Raw genomic sequence first — 17214 nt, 5'->3', positions numbered from 1 at the left:
AATTAAATAAAGAGAAGATAATAATGGGCAATTATATTATTAATGACGGCTTCAAATTAACTAAACATCAGTGTTCACATTTTTAACAAGTTCTTTGTCACAAAGTTGGATGAAAGGAAAAGTATGCAACCAACACACCGAACCAATCACGATAGAGAAGTTGTTGCATTTTATAAAGCAATTTACATAAGCTAATGCAATGACATGTCAGTGCAGATGTGATAGTGACCACCTTTTTAAATTTATATATCTGGGTCACGTAGACGTCCCATCGATTCCACAGTGCAAAGCTACCACGATTGTATTTATGTTGGACTTGTATTACAGTCTCTTCCAAAGGAGGATAGTGTGCATAGTTCAAGAAGTAGTGCAAAGCCTAAAGACACAAAATTTTTCAAAAAATGGTCTTCAAAACTTTCTTTACAGTAAGAAATCTCGCAAAGGTAAGCGCTTACGACAGCAATGAACTTGAAAACTACACCCAACTGAAGCTGGGTATGTATCGTGACACTATAAAATGACAATGAGCAAGGATTTAAAGTTAAGGAAGATTTACAAGCGAAAAGTACACACGTTTTTAGCTGCAACTCGAAATCAAGGGCTGTTTTCATGAAACATTTGTAAGAAGGAATTGGAATTGCAGCAGCTTCATTCGATCTCGTACTTTTGAATTCCCTCGAGATTGTAGGGAGCGTTGCAGTTCGATGATAAATTTTAATTAATACAGGTTTAAAGGTGTTTCTTTATATTGGTGTCATTTTAGGTTTGAATTCTTGTACAAGTATGGCTTCTTTGATTTTGCGTTTGTTTGTATTTGTTTCCTTACTTAGTATCCGGACGTTTTCTATGGTTATGTTGTGTTTATTTGATATGCAGTGTTCTAAAACGTGCGAAGGTGTTGTTTTGAGTTGTTTGTACCTGGTTTCCATTTTTCTGCTTGTTTCTCTGATATAGAAATTGTGGCAGCTGTTGTATTGTATTTTATAAATAATATTGGTGTTATGGTTGTCAGTGTAGTTTTTACATAGTACGAATGTTAGTTTTGTATCTATTTTTTGAATAAATTTGGTATTTACTGGAATATTGTGTTATAAGTTTGTTTACCTCTAATGTTGGCTATTTTTTTGCTGATATCTGGAATATATAGTATGCAGCAGTGTAAGGTGTTATAGTTAGTTGATTCATTGAATTTAGTATTGTTTGTTTGAATTTCATGTAAAGCTGCACAAGGGCTATCTGCGCTAGCCGTCACTAATTTAGCAGCGTAAGACTAGAGGGAAGGCAACTAGTTATCACCATCCACCGCCAACTCTTGGACTACTCTTTTACCAACGAATAGTGGGATTGAATGTCACATTATAACGCCCCCACAGTTGCAAGGGCGAGCATGTTTGGTGTGATGGGGATTCAAACCCGCGACCCTCTGTTTACGAATTAAATGCATTAACCACCTGGCCATGCAGGGCTTGTATTGTTTGTTTTCTGTGTTGTTCATCTGGGTGAGTGCGTGTAATTTTTTCAATTGTTTTGGAAGTAAATTTGTTTATGTTGATGAAGTGTTGTTTTATTTTGTTGATTTCATCTTTAATTTTATCAGATGAACATAGTTTTGTGGCTGTGTTTATTTGATTTCTTAATATGTTGAGTTTTTGTTTTGTTCATGTGCTGATTCCCGGGGAATGTATAGTCCAGTATGGGTGATTTTTCTGTGGATTTTTGTTTTCACTCGTGATATTGAAGTTAAGAAATGTTATTCGATTGGTTCTCTCGTGTTCGCAGGTGATCTTAATGTTGAGGTGTATGTAGCTAACGTGGTTGAAAAACTAAGTGTGTGTGTTATATGGATGTGAAAGCAGCAATTGTATCGTCAACACATCTGTACCAGTTTAGTGGTGGGTGTGAGGCTGAACTGATCTCTTGAGATTCAGTTCGAAAAATAAAACAACTAACTATAAAACCTTACACTGTTGCATATATATAGCCTCCTTTATAATTACCAAAATGGCTGCTAAGATGTTATGATTATGTCGAACTATAGATGAGAAGACTTTTATACTTTTGATGTAAGTTTGGTTTTAAACCAAAGTATTTTTGCAGAACAAACATTATATCAATGTATTGAAAGCTTAAATAATGTTTCATTTTTGTTCCTAGGTATTTCTGAGCCTCGTGTTTCAGTGGTAGATGGAAGTCTTCTTCCTCCTGCTAGGATGGTGAGTGCTTATATCCATCGAGACTTTGATTATCCATCAAGTGACCTCTCCGTTTTACTCATGTCATGGGGTCAGTTTATTGACCATGATATGACCCTTGCGGCACCACCTAGAGGTATGTTCGATAGCTTCAAAAGTTGTCATAAAATACGACTACAATTTTTTATTCAAGTTCATGGTCATTTCATTATTACGAAAAAATGAAGAATTCAAAGTAATGAATTCATTTATCACAGTCGGTAAACGTTACCTGATAAATATTAAATAAAATTTTATAAAGATCCCGTCTTCAATTATTGGTTTACCTGAAATTTGGGTTATATCTTAAGATATGGAATTTACTCCACTATTACGTAAAATAATTATCTTTGTAGAAACAACACCTCAGACTCAATTTGAACTTAAATTGTCATTCTATTTATCTCTGATTTCAACTTATCGGAAAGTTACTGTGCATTGTTATGTGGAAATAGTAAAGCAATAATCAGTTAGTAGATTACCATTATTATTACAAGCCGATTACCCGTAGCACCAGCAATAATCTTTCGCAACTTGTTAAAAAAAACGCGGTACCTTGAGGGCGCTATAAGTATGTCGATTCAAGCACATTATCCAATATGACAAAAGTAGCCCAAAAATCCACTGTGAATGCTGCTGTCCGGTTGTCTTCTCTTTAGATCATCTCAAGTTTTCTCGGTGGACCCAGACGATAGCTCGATGTGGCTTTGCTATAGAACACACACACATCTCACTGGCTTATTAATTGTACGATACTGTGCAGATACTAATAGCAGATAATAATATTACAAGGGAACAGCAAAATCAGTTACAAGTTCTGTTTCATGGATAACACTATATTAGGGATGGTATGATAGCTTTCAATTATGTTTATTATTTATTAACCAAGGTTGATGTATTATTTTTAATAAAATAATTTAATTGAAGTAAACATGATAAAAATACTAAATTAGTTAGGGCTTGTAATTTTATTGCACTTGGTTGTGTTGTTTGTTTTGTTTTGGAATTTCGCACAAAGCTACTCGAGGGCTATCTGTGCTAGCCGTCCCTAATTTAGCAGTGTAAGACGAGAGGGAAGGCAGCTAGTCATCACCACCCACCGCCAACTCTTGGGCTACTCTTTTACCAACGAATAGTGGGATTGACCGTCACATTATACGCCCCCACGGCTGGGAGGACGAGCATGTTTAGCGCGACCCTCGGATTACGAGCAAACGCAAACAAACGCAAACTAACGTGGCAGGGGTTTAGTTTAGAGAGAGAGAAATCAGAAGAGTTCTCTCTCCAACTGGGGTGTTCAGGAACGTTGTGGTTCCTCTTCGTCCCCTTTCGTGAATTGTTATTGGGAATAAGTTGGTTTTTTTTTTATAATTAATTATTATTATTATTTTTAACTCTTTGGGTGGAGGATCTCTCTCTAAATGTTGTCTTGGGTGGAGGCAAAGGCAGCACCGGAAAGAATGGCCGAGACCTGTCCCGAAAGGAAGAAGTCAAGCAAATGTCAACATGAATAGAATTCAAATCAAATCAAACGACCCGACTCAGGGTCTGGCAATAAAGTTGCCTGGGCTGGGATCTAAAAATCCAATGCCTAAGTTTTTGCTGTGGGGGGAAACGGGAGTGCCCCGAGAAAACCCACTTTCACAGGACAGGCGCCGAAAGTTTTGCCTATCGTGTGCCTGATATCTGAAAAAAAGGAATACATATTATTGACATAAATTTTTTTTTTAGATACTTTGTTGTGTAATTTGTGATTCTTGAAATATGTTGTAAGGTGAAATGTATTTTGTTGGTGCACTACTTAATTTGTATAGTGATGCCGTTAGTTTGTTTCTATTTTCTGCTTTTAGATAATATTTGTGTGATATTTCCGTTAGTCTATCTCTTAGTGTTGGTAAATTGCTAATTTCATGTATATAATTTACTGGCGTGAATGACGGTAGACTGAATGCAGATCTTAGTATTCTGTTCTGTTGAACTTGGATTTTCTGGAGTGTGTTATTTGACATATTGTATGTTACTTGACATCCGTACTCTATTAGTGGACGTCATTAGGTGTGAAATCCTTTTTCTAATTGATGAGTGTATATTGTTTACATGTTTTTTTCATGTTAGTTTTGTGTCGAAAGTGGTACCAAGAAATGTGATGTTTTTCTCATGTTAATGGTTGTATTTCCGAGAGATAATTTTATTTTTTCTAGATTTTTCCTTTGCTTTTTTAATTTCCTGTAGAAGGTAATTGCTTGTGTTTTGGTTGGATTTAATACAACTCTCCACTTGTTGCTCCATGTTGAGACGTTGTTTAGTGATTCTTGTACGCGAGACATGGCCATCACTGGGTTTCTGGAGATGCTCCAGATAGCGATGTCGTCTGCGTATTGTGAATTATGCGTGTATGTTAGATTTGGGAAAGGTATGTCACTGACGAAAATTATGTATAGAAGTGGAGAGAGGACTGATCCTTGGGGCACTCCTGCGGTTATATTAAATGATTTGGATATAGTTTTATTGACTTTTACTGTTCTTTTCAACTTTCCCTCACGGTACTTGTTTACTATCGGTCTCGAGGACGTATTTAGCCTTAGGTGGAGTTTACCACCCACTTAGAGCTGCACTCTCAAGCAACCCGACTCCAGAGAGGCGACCTCCGTCGACGGCACAGTCACCTATGGGCCTTGCACCCGCTCCGGGGTATAGCCCCTGCAATACGAATGCCCCCGTCTGTCCCTCTTAATCATTACCTCGTGTTCCGAAAATCAACAAAATAGAACCGAGGTCCTATTCCATAATTCCATGCACCATTATTCAGGCGTTTCGCCTGCTTTGAGCACTCTAATTTTTTCAAAGTAAACTTGCCCGCCACCCAAGACACTCAATCAAGGGCACCGAGGGAAAACCGGCAGAATGTTTAGGCCAGGAAGTAACCGCCAAAGCGGACCCCCTGTCTAGAACTGAGATCCAACTACGAGCTTTTTAACCGCAATAACTTTGGTCGCGAACCTGCGACCCTCGGATTACGAGTCGCACGCCTTACGCGCTTGGCCATGCCAGGCCAGGTTGTGTTGTTTGAAAACGAAAAGTTCTGGTAGTGTATTTCAGACTTTTGTTTTTTGCGGCACGATATTGGAATGTATCACTAGCTAATGCAGAATTAGAACCATGTTCAGTTTTATACATAATTGTTTCTCTCATATCCTTCCATCTGATCATGTTCTCATACATAAACAGATACGCATACCTTGACCTAGTTCTTTTCCGTTGTATAGAATGGGTGACACTAAAGACAACATATCCTGTTATTTCCAGTAAAACGACCACTTTCTCACAGGTCTTCCAACCTTCTTTGCGTTCTAGTTTATTAGGCAGGTTATCTTGCGTTATGCTTGGCTCCTAACCAAAGTACTAACCATGCGAGGCTATTATATGTATCTAGTTTACTGATTCAATTAAAATTTTTTTACCAACTCAAGTATTTTCCAAAGTTTCTGAATGTTCAATTTCAAGATACTGCTTATATAAACTTGCACATATCTCCTAATATTAAACAATACAATAAAGTATTAAAAATAAGTCCAATCTCTTAACCTTCAGGAAAAACTGTTAATCAATATTTTTCGAACTTAATAATGTGGGTAAATGACTGGTAAACAATAAAAAATAAATTCTATGTTTTTATTTATTTATGTTTTGCAGTTTCTGAGCTATTTTTATAAGGTTAAATAATTCTCGTTCGGACACTAAAATCGAAACACTCTCAATCTTAATATATTCTACATTGTGTGTGCCAGTGACTCAGCTGTACATGTGAGGGCTTATAACGCTAAAAACCCGGTTTCGATGTTCGTGGTGAAAAAGACACAAATAGCCCATTGTGTAACTTTGCGCTTAACAACAAAACAGTTTTCATTCTTTTGAATGTATATTTTAAAACAGTTCATTGTTTCCATGTTGAATGCTAAAAGTAAACAGAAACTTGTTGATTTTTAGACAAACTCTGCTTTCTCTCTTCCAAAATTTTATTTTAATTCCTAAATAAACAAAAAACATCTTTCTTTAACGTGTGAACCGTATGTACTTATAGAATAATTTCATTTTTCTAATTAATAAATTCGCATATCAGAAGTTTTATGTTTTTGTAAACAGTTCAATGACGCTAACAGAAAAATACCTGTTACAAATAGTTCTTAAGCTTCATTGTGCTATCGAAAGTAACAAGAAAAATTTAGCTGAATCATAACCTATTTTTTAATCTACCATTCTCTCAAATGTTCAGTGATATTAGCAGTTGAAGTATTATTTCTTACACATATATATGGATCTTTTTCATGTAGTATCACTAGTTCTTTTTGTTTCAAATCTTATCAGAAATCTATGCGTAGTTTCTTCTCAGTTTGAACTCAGAAAAAGAGTAACGGAAAAAAGCTGACCGACAACGTCCTTTAGAAACTCTTGCGCTACTATCCTCTGACTTTGACAAGATAACGAGATTTGACAGTCACACATATACACCAATTACCACAAAGTGCGTAACACGTTTTTGTAAGAATATGCTGCGAACCATAAACTATCAGCTTCATAGACCAGGAACAATAACCATTAAATATCATCCGGCCTGACACCACAAGTCTTCTTTCCCTTTATTGCTGTAACACTGGACTTCACAAGCAAAGCCAATGATGTCTTTTTAAAAGAAAACGTTTATACTCAACAAATGAATCCACGTCACACCAAACATGCTCGCCCTTTCAGTCGTGGGGGCGTTTATAATCTGATGGTTAATCACCCTATTCGTTGATAAAAGAATAGCCCAAGAGTTGACGATGGGTGGTGATGACTAGCTGCCTTCCCTCTAGTCTTACACTGCTAAATTAGGGACGGCTAGCGCAGATAGCCCTCGAGTAGCTTTGCGCGAAATTCAAGCAAACAAACAATCAACATATGAAAGTATTCCTACACACGATAAGCAATTTAGCAATGAAACAAATATGAGAATATTGAAGTAGAAAATGTAACAGTTTCTTTTAGACAGAATTTCTCATTTTAAATATAACATAATAGCAGAATATAAGAATAAGTATTTATTTCGATGACACAAAATATGTGCAACATGTATAATGTTTTCCTTCTCTCAGATCTCGTTTATTGAAGCAGCATTGTCCTAATTTTGAAAGTACTAAACAAACTAAATCACATTCCCCACATTATATTAAAATTATCACATTATGATCTTTAATATGAATGAATACCCATAGTGAACACATTTATATGGATTAAGAACTGATAAATGTTCACAATTGATAAAAGTGAATTGTAACTGACATTCCGCTAGTTTTGAAGACGACACTTTATATTTAGTAATAGTTTCAAGAATCTTGAAATATATTTTACAGCATGAGATAAGAGATGGCATAATATTTTAGTTTAGCTAGACACCAGTAAGTTATTAGAATAAATAGAAATGTGTAAATATACACTTATCTAAGCAGTGAAAAAAATAAACTGAAGAGGAGAACTTATCCACTAAATAAGTTTTCACTCCTTTATTTGTACCATTTTAAACTGAAATTTAACTGTAATTCAAGTTGTTCCTGAGCAATAGACCAAGCTACTCCACATCCACTAAGATATAATAATTCATGATCCAAAGATTAAGGAAGAAAGAACATAAATATTAACTCTCTCTTTCAGATGAGAACGACTTAGACTTTGTCTGTTGTGGAATACCCAAAGAACAACAGCACCCTAACTGTATGACCATTGATATTCCTCCTGGAGATCCATTTTATACCCACTATAGGCAATCGTGCATGGAATTCAAACGTGTTCTTGCTGGACACAGACCTGGTTGTACTCTTGGTAGGTGGCGTTTAATAAATTGGTTAATGTTTATTTCAACTGTTCAGAGACTACAGAAAAATACTTGAAATAAACAAAGTAATAATCAAATGTTGGCGACAATAATCATCAAGCAAGTTCTCATTTTATTTTAATCATAACAATAGACTGAATGTATATAATACGTAAAGAAGATAGACTGTAAAGTAATAAATAACTATCAACACGTAAGTTAAATGTCTTCAATCGTTTCGACCCATTAGACACAGAAAATACAAAACAAATACTTCGCATTAATTCTATTAGTTATGGTTGTGTAATTTTCATTCTCTAATATTTTACATATTTCAATCAGAAATTTTGTTTTGGTATCAATCTCGTCCTTTGTTTTATTTTGTTTCAGGCCCAAGAGTGCATATTAATCTTCTTACCCAAACACTAGATGCCAACTTTCTGTATGGTTCAACAGAAAAATTGGCTAGAGAACTCAGACTTGGTACAGGAGGTAAGTCTTAGAACGAAACACCAGTCTATTTTAAAATAAAATAGTAGACAAAGAACTTCAATCTAAAATACTTTAAAAAGACTGCAAGAATGAGAGAAAAAAACAATATGAGTCGATTAATATTTGCTAACAAACTTAACTTCGTACATTTTGCACAGATAATTTAAATTTAAAAATAATAAGCAGAATATACTAATTACGTCAAAGCACAAATCCAGATTCAGAACTAAAATAGTATGCTATTGAACATTTTAGGATTTTTTTGCGATAAATAGTGTATTTGTAGAAACAAAACAAACATTAAATTGGAATTAGGATTACGCAACTATTTTCATGATTTTTTTAATCCAGTGATTTATAAAAAATATAAATTACACATGAAATCAATAAACATGATGCATACTTTAAGTAAAATATGTAGAGAAGTAAGTATTGTCCGAATAACTTCCGTACAAATGCTATGAAAAAACTGAGTTAATGTTTGGTAAATATTTAACCTTGGGATTCGATTCTTGGACTTTAGTGGCGAATGTGACTACTGAGTGCAATCATTGTGTTGGTAAGTTTCTCGTTTGTGTTAATCTTGTTACTTTTCGTTTCTCCAGTTTGTTTCTTATGTCATTAATGAGGCAGTTTTCCCACAAGGAGGTGGTTTTAAACACTGTTCTGTTTACCGTGTATGTCAGCAGCATGCCATTTTTGGGTAAATATAACTATTGCATTTCAATTTCTACATGATGTGGATATTCAATACTTTTGACTTAATTTGTTTTCGATGCGTTCTAATTTGCCTATATGATTTTTCACTAGGGTATGATTGGATAAAGAGAGTTGTCTCCTACTAGATACCAGATCCGGCAATGACTCTCGGAAAACACAAACCAAAGAAAAATCCAATAAACAAAATTTTCCATGGGATTAAATTAAAACTATTATTTCACTCGGGCTCAAATCTACCCCCTTCTTTTACATAGATATAAGTCCTTTATCAGACAAAGTATTATACATATGGTCATAGTGCCTGAATTTCCACTCTATCTTATATTTGTCTTCAACCTTTGCAACGACATGTATTATGCTTACCTATCAACATTAAACTTCTTAATCCTACCAAAAAAGTGTGAGATCGAATAACTTTTTCTCGACTAAACGAGAAAAACAGAAACATATACATGTTTACATATACATATACACATTCTTCATTCCAGTTACCTTCACAAATATATACTTATCAGAATATCGCATTTTCTGATATTCCCAGTCGAAATGTTCGTCTTCCGAGGCAGCTCTTGCCAACAGATAATTATCTCTTAAACTAATATGCTATATCACTTCCAGCTAGAAACCTTAATTTGCGGATGTTTCAATTCCAAATTTATCTAGTTATATATACTTGTGGTGGGCAAATCACAGATAGCTCATTGTGTAGCTTTGTGTTTAGCTTCAGACAACATCTATACATATATATGGATGGCTTAACAATTCTTTTCTTTCAAATTTCTCTAGTTGTTTCATCTCTGACACATAAATAAACTTTTGTTCCAAATCATTACACTATCCACATGCGCCGCTTCCCAGTGACATAGCGGTATGTCTGCGGACTTAAACTACTAGAGACGGGGTTTCTATACTCGTGTTAGGCAGAGCACAGATAACCCATTATATTGATTTGTGCTTAACTTCAAGCAGACAAACTCCACACCCCTGTCTTCGTGTTTTGTTTCATCCTCTTAAACGTTCTTTACGTAAAATCACTCGTCAGGCCGATAACGACTCTTTACCAAAAAAAAAAAGATCACAAACCCCTAACGGCTCATTCACCCTTGGGCTGTGATGTATTGAAAGAAAAAAAAAACTCATCCAATGTTTTGCATTTATTCATCCATACCTCTATGGTTTCTTACAATTGTATACTTCTCCTGGCCGAATTGGAACTGAAATGAAATGGCATTAAAGAATCGAGTTAACTAAATTCTAGTGTCACATGTGAAAGGTTATATGGGATTTTACTATAATTACAATTTGTTTTCATAAAGAGCGGATAAAACTATAGGATCTCAGCAATAGTTTTCTTTAAAAGTGTCTAATTTCGATTAGAAATGAAGTAATATTATATAAATGTTTGTCAGAAAACAGTTTTGTGAAGACGTAATACTTTTTTTTCAGGACTTATGCACGTATGGGACTATTTTCGCGATTACGGACTGAAGCCACTTTTGCCTCCTTTGTCTTCTACTCCTGAAAAAGATTGTACCGCTCGGCCAAGAAATTTGTTTTGTTTTAATGCCGGTAATGAATAATAAGAAATACAATGTGAATAATGTTATGAACACTTAGCGGAAAATGAATTAGCTTCCAGAAACTGAGTTTTAATTTGCCCTTTTTTGAGCATCAAGCTTAATCTCAGAAAGCATAATAATATAAGTGAATAAATTACGTTTACGTCATTAGGTGTAATAGCTTATGGAAAAAATCTCGACAGTTACTATAAGTAAAAAAGTAAAAGCATTTTTGTAATACGTATAAAGTAATTTCGTCACAGACCGTTTTTAACGTATTTATGAAGTATTAATTACATCTTCTAACTATATAATACTGATGATTCAGTTAGACACCAAATAGTAATAAAAACACGAGTATACAAAATTGCAACAGTTGACTTAACCCTAAAAACTAGAGATCTTAATGTTTCTTAAATTCCTTTGGTCCCTTAGGTCAGTGTTATCAATTTTTTATGTTTTCATATTTTATTTGACATAGAAATGTAAAATTCTAAAATACTTTTAAATTATGATTTACTCATTCGCTAAGATAAAACCATAAATGTATCGCCCAAAGCTGTTAGAACATTATTAAAATATTAACTAAGGACAAGTCCAATGCATATAAAAACAAATGACGATCTATCAAAGTGATATTCAGTCTGCGCAGTAAATTTATGTAAATATTTTCGTAATTTATTAAATTATCATATTTCATAAAAAACGGTATTTTAAACCTAGTGAAAAACAAACACTATTGTATTATCAAAATGTTATACAATATAAGTACAGATCTTCCATTAGAGGTTTTTCTTTTAGAAGTACTTGTGTATATAGGAATTCCTATCGTGAAATATATGTGTTAATAAGGTTATAACTTCATTCAGTATGATTATGCTGTCTTTAGCTACTACATAAATCTAAAGGGCATGAGGCTTTGTTGTAGATACATTAAATAGTTTGATGAACAAATAATACAAAATCATTTAAAGAGTACCTTAAAACACAAAAAGTTTCTAAATGAGTTAAATATTTTTTAAAACACAAACTGTTTTTTTTTCTAATTTAGGTCAATATCTACGCAACTTAAAAATAGTTTTAAAGTAACTAAAATTAATTTTGAAACTATGTTTAATTGTATTTTTCCCATGATTTGCCTTTCAGTAAAGTTATAATTCATTTCATTTTATTCTCTCTCCTCTTAAATGATCCATAACACCTCAGATCACATATGTGTGAAATAGTAATTGAGACCAATTTTTTTATTTGTTTAAGTTGTGTAACCCAGCAAATTTAATCCGATACTGAATTAAAAGTTTCTGGAGAGTGATACACCAAAGTACATCGGTGTATAGATACCTTTAATCTGAAATCTGCGAAGGGTTAGATAAGACAGTTTTGAGAGAGACAAAATATTTCTAGTGAAAAGATATCAGGTATTTTATACAACAAAACCAAACAACTGATTGTTCATTTTCACATCCTAAAGGTGATGAACGAGCTAACGAACAAATTCATTTGACTGTCCTGCATACAATGTACTTGCGTGACCACAACCGAATAGCTACCGAACTTTCCCGACTGAACCCGCATTGGGACGACAATAGGATATATCATGAAACACGTCATATCATGGCGGCCACTCTGCAACATATCACTTACCATGAGTTTTTACCCATGGTTCTAGGAGAAGAGATGATGTCGCGACACAATTTGAGTATAAAAACGCAAGTAAGTTTGTTGTTGGTTTTTACGTTTCCACAAGTTTTTTGCTTTTAGTTGTATATTCAAGACAACTAATATTAACTATGGCATCTATGTCATTATTTTAAGACATTTTCTTTGTTAATTTGTGTCTGATGTGGCACATTATTCTATTTTATAAGCCACGTTTAGATTTGCGAAAATGTAACAAATCTAATAGGGATATTTTTTTCGTATCATTATGAAATAGTAATATCATTCGTGCATCAAAAATATAATTAAGTCATCCAAATTTATTGAATTTCTTAAGAGGTGTCAAATAATATTGTTCTGTTGCTGAAAAATGGAAACGTTTCATTTTTTATATATTATATTTAGGGTTATTGGAACGGTTACGATCCTGATGTGCACATGGGAATGGCCAACAGTTTCCAGTCTGCCGCTTTCCGATTTGGACACACTTTTATACAGGGTATGATTCGGAGATATAACAAGTTCCATGAATTTCTGGGTAAGTATTAGCATTACATCTTAGTAAATGTATGTGTGTGTGTGTTCCTTTGCGATTTGTGAAACAAACGAAACAGTTTCAAGAAACTAGTAAAAAAGTATTTCTTCGTAAGTGAATATTTGTAGCTGTGCAGTATGGGAAAAACAGATTAAATACTTGGACGTTTGTGTCATCTTATCTAAGGAAACCAAGGTTGTTCCAAAACTACAACTTTTACTCAACAGGTGAAGATCCTCTACATACTCTTTTACGCCAACCTTTCATCCTCTACGAACCTGGTAAGATTGATGAGCTTATTGGTGGTCTAATCAACACCCCGGCTCAAACTTATGACCCTTTTATAACTGAGGAGGTAGGCTAGTCTCTGAATTACTTTTATTTTCATAATATCAATTATTTGTTCTTGTAACATTATATGAATGTTCTTCTATGACAGCAGGTGATTTACACCAGTCCTCAAACCAAGTTAGCTTGCAGTACAAACAAACAACGAAGCCTTTTATTTCAGTACGAATGACTAAATAGCAAAAAACCATAGGAAGTCAGTTGATTAAGTATGTAAAGAAATTTTCACAACATGGTTAAGTTTTAAAAATCGAATTACATGACTGCATTAAGTTAAAAAAAAGTTATCTGAAAGCCTTTTAGGTAAAAGGTTCAGCATTTTAGACTTGGTCGGGACCGTAATTACAATGTTTTAATTCAGACGAGGTACAGGGTCTGAGGTCCACCTGAGACCACCAGGAAATTCAGAGCTAAGAAAACGGATGGGCAAATTCCTATGCGAATAGTTTTCTTAATCGTTGTCTAAAATTATTGGGCTAAAGAAAGAACTGTGCTGTGTAAATACGTTTATAATCGGTAAACTTATCCTTTGAATAATTTTCATGTGTTAGTAATGTAATAGACTGAACGAGCCAATTGCACAATAAATATGGAATATTTAACATTAATAGCATAAAAGTTTACGTATAGACGTTTTCGTAAACCTTCCTAAATCAAATTACTTATTTTGTTATTGAAAATAAAATATAATATAAAAGATCTAAGGCTATGTTCGACAAAATTACAAACAAGGCATTTGTCGCTTTGCGGTTCATTAGAATTGTACTGAAGATAGTATCTAAATGAAATCGGGATTTTAATAAGGTGGCAACTGCTTTAGTTCACCTTTTTTAAACATTTTATTGTTTGTTTCAGACCTGTTCAACTTTATTTTAAGTTCTATAGCGAGATATTTTTTATTATGTTTAGTCAAAATTCCCGATATTTTTCATGTGGTAACTAATCGTTTCCTAATTTACTTTTAGTATATCTCTTATTACCATCAATTTATACCCACTTCTACACAATGATTTTTTTAAAGTATAACCAGTCATTTAATTCTTAAATGGAAAATTAAAATAATTTCATGTAACTGCACTTGAATAATAGATTATTGCACGTGAAAATGAAACTTTTATGCGGAGTACATATCAATAAGCCTTTACATGTCTGCGGAATTACAACGCTAAAAATTGGTTTCGATACCCTTGGTGGGGAGAGCACATATAGCTCATTGTGTAGCCTTGTGCTAAACTATAAACAAACCTTTTGTAGGTAACGAACCACTTGTTTCAAGTGCCATCTATGCCCTTTGGAATGGACTTAGTTTCCTTTAACTTGATGCGAGGACGAGAGATGGGAGTGCCTGGCTATAACTTTTTCCGAGAATGGTGTGGTTTGGGACGAGTCAGAAGTTTCGAGGAGCTGGAACCGCTAATGAATAACGGCACTGCTCTAAAATTTGCGCAGTTGTACAAGTAAGTCGATGTTTCAAGTACATATCAGAATCAGCTTTCACTTTGATACAATATATTTTTTATTTATCAATGTATTTTTCCCTACCTATAAAAATTTCCCTTGTTAGATGTTTTTATAGTATCTGTTTCTTCTATCATTATTAGAAACTCTAGCTACACTTTTTTCAGCTTATTCGATGCTAATTACATCACAAACTCTTCTGATTATCATATTTATTTAATATCTAAAAACTAATTCAGATTTTGCGCTTACAATAAAATACAAAGGTGTTTTATCTTCGAAGTTGAAAACACTTTAAAACTTAAAACAACAAAAAAGGGTTTATACTTTACATAAAATTTAAAATGATCTATAACAGTTATTGTAGACCAGAGTATTAGTTTTGGAATAGTTTCTTTTAAACAAAACGTAGCAGATGAGTGTTTTTTTTTTTTTTTGTATTTATATCTATAAAGATACATATAGAATTTCAAATGTTTTCCAATTACATAAAATGTGTCTTACACTTAATCAAAGGCTCGGCTTGGCCAGGTGGTAAGGCGTTCGACTCGTAATATGAGGATCGCAGGTTCCCTGAAACAATTTATGATCTTACATTCGGTGGCAGAAATGTTATTTCTAGAAACGAAACTTTTTGGAGATTTTATTTCACGATAATCACTTGCATTGTAAAAATATTTTCATGCGTGTTTTCACCTGATGTTATTTATATTCAGACATCCAGACGATATTGATCTCTGGAGTGGTGGAATCTCAGAGCGCCGTCTACAAGGAAGTTTAATTGGACCCACCTTTGCCTGTATTATAGCTCGTCAATTCACAAATGTTAAAAAAGGAGATCGTTTTTGGTATGAAAACTCGGATTTTCCGTCTGCCTTTACTCTAGGTAATTTCTACAGTATAGTTTGATCAAAATAACGTGTTTTAATACTTATATTCATGACTCATACAAGGCTTATTGGTGAGTATATTGAAATGGGATCCGAAAGTCGCTAGTTCGAGGTGTAGTACTACCAAACATGTTCTACGTTTTAAGATGTGGTTTTTGCACGATAGTTATGTATAATTTAAAATGTCAGTTCACAACATGTAGAATAGTAGAAAAGAGCAAAGGTATTGCTTCTAAACCAAGATGTTTGTTAAACAGTCATTTACTCTAAAGTTGAACACAGTGAACTGTTTGGTTAATCACTAAACCTAGGGTTGGTACGTGATTAACAAATTGGTTTAACTGATCCTTCACATGCCAACCAACTACATGATATTTCTTGATTAAAAATCCAGTTTATCTGATCCACCGCATGTTAATCAACTACTTAATATCAGTTAAGCGTATATGGTTAACATATTGGTTTACCTAATCATTTACATGTTAATCACCTGTTAACCAGCTACGGAAATTAAAAGTTTTTGTAATCGTTCTGATTACATCTAAAAAGTTTACGAATCTTTATTACAGAACAACTTCAAGAAATCAGAAAGTCTAACCAGGCCAAAATTCTCTGTGAGAATGCTGATGATTTGCCAACCATTCAACTTTACGTCATGAGGCTCCCTCACCCCATCTAGTAAGTACATTTGATCTTTCTTTTGTTGTTGCTGTTTTTCAGTAGTTTTATAGTTTTTTATCATTTCACTTTCACACTCTATTGCCATCTAGTGAGCATTGTTTTCTATATTCTTTTTTTATTTATAATTATTCATTATAACACTATCTTTCCCCTTATAAACGAGTAATTTTTTCATTCTTACTTATTATTATCCTTAGCTTCTTTTTTGTTTCTATAATCAAGTTTGTTAAAGTTGTGATTTAACAATTGACTAGTAGTAACAAAAATATTTTAATTATGAGAAATATTTTTTTATGGCTGATATTTTATAGAATGATAAATCTAAGCAATAATGCCCTGTTTGAAGAAGTGGTGCAATATTTTTGTCAAGTTTTAAAAGTTTTAAAAAACGCTATAAAATCGAATTATTACTCTTTCAGCAATCCGCGCATGGGCTGTGAGGATATCCCATCAATTGATCTCCGTTTCTGGCAAGAAGATCCCATTCGAGGTGGTTTTCCCTTCAAGAAATAAACATGTTTTTACAAATTAGATGATGCTTATTTTGACTCTAATTAGGCACTTAGTGTACATCATCAAAACTCTTACAAAAAGTATACACAAGAGAGACACAACACGTTGAACCTTCGTAACGCAATAATTTAGTTAAAAGCTGTTTCAAAGTTATACGTAAGACCAGTATGATGTGTGGAACTCCTCTTTTGATATTTGGAATTTTATCTTGAAGCTTAAAATATAACGTTGATTGATCTTAAGTACTGTGAAGTTAGTTTTCAATATTAATGTTAAACGT

General features: G+C 33.6%; 1 protein-coding gene across 1 annotated transcript in view; it reads left to right on the top strand.

Moving 5' to 3' along the window:
- The window catches only part of LOC143256985 (peroxidase-like), a 38969-nt gene extending 22017 nt beyond the window's left edge, over positions 1 to 16952 (top strand). Inside the window, exons 6-16 of the mRNA XM_076514990.1 lie at positions 2155 to 2328; positions 7920 to 8087; positions 8470 to 8571; positions 10738 to 10860; positions 12322 to 12563; positions 12915 to 13047; positions 13272 to 13399; positions 14647 to 14849; positions 15567 to 15736; positions 16310 to 16418; positions 16841 to 16952. Coding sequence (XP_076371105.1) covers positions 2155 to 2328; positions 7920 to 8087; positions 8470 to 8571; positions 10738 to 10860; positions 12322 to 12563; positions 12915 to 13047; positions 13272 to 13399; positions 14647 to 14849; positions 15567 to 15736; positions 16310 to 16418; positions 16841 to 16934 — 1646 coding nt within the window. The 3' untranslated portion in view covers positions 16935 to 16952. The remainder of the gene's footprint in view (positions 1 to 2154; positions 2329 to 7919; positions 8088 to 8469; positions 8572 to 10737; positions 10861 to 12321; positions 12564 to 12914; positions 13048 to 13271; positions 13400 to 14646; positions 14850 to 15566; positions 15737 to 16309; positions 16419 to 16840) is intronic.
- The last annotated feature ends 262 nt before the right edge of the window (positions 16953 to 17214 follow it).

Source organism: Tachypleus tridentatus, chromosome 7 (genome assembly GCF_004210375.1).
Source record: "Tachypleus tridentatus isolate NWPU-2018 chromosome 7, ASM421037v1, whole genome shotgun sequence".
Lineage (NCBI taxonomy): Eukaryota > Metazoa > Arthropoda > Merostomata > Xiphosura > Limulidae > Tachypleus > Tachypleus tridentatus.
The sequence above is the reverse complement of the archived record's forward strand: the minus strand, read 5'-3'. Positions and strand labels throughout refer to the sequence as shown.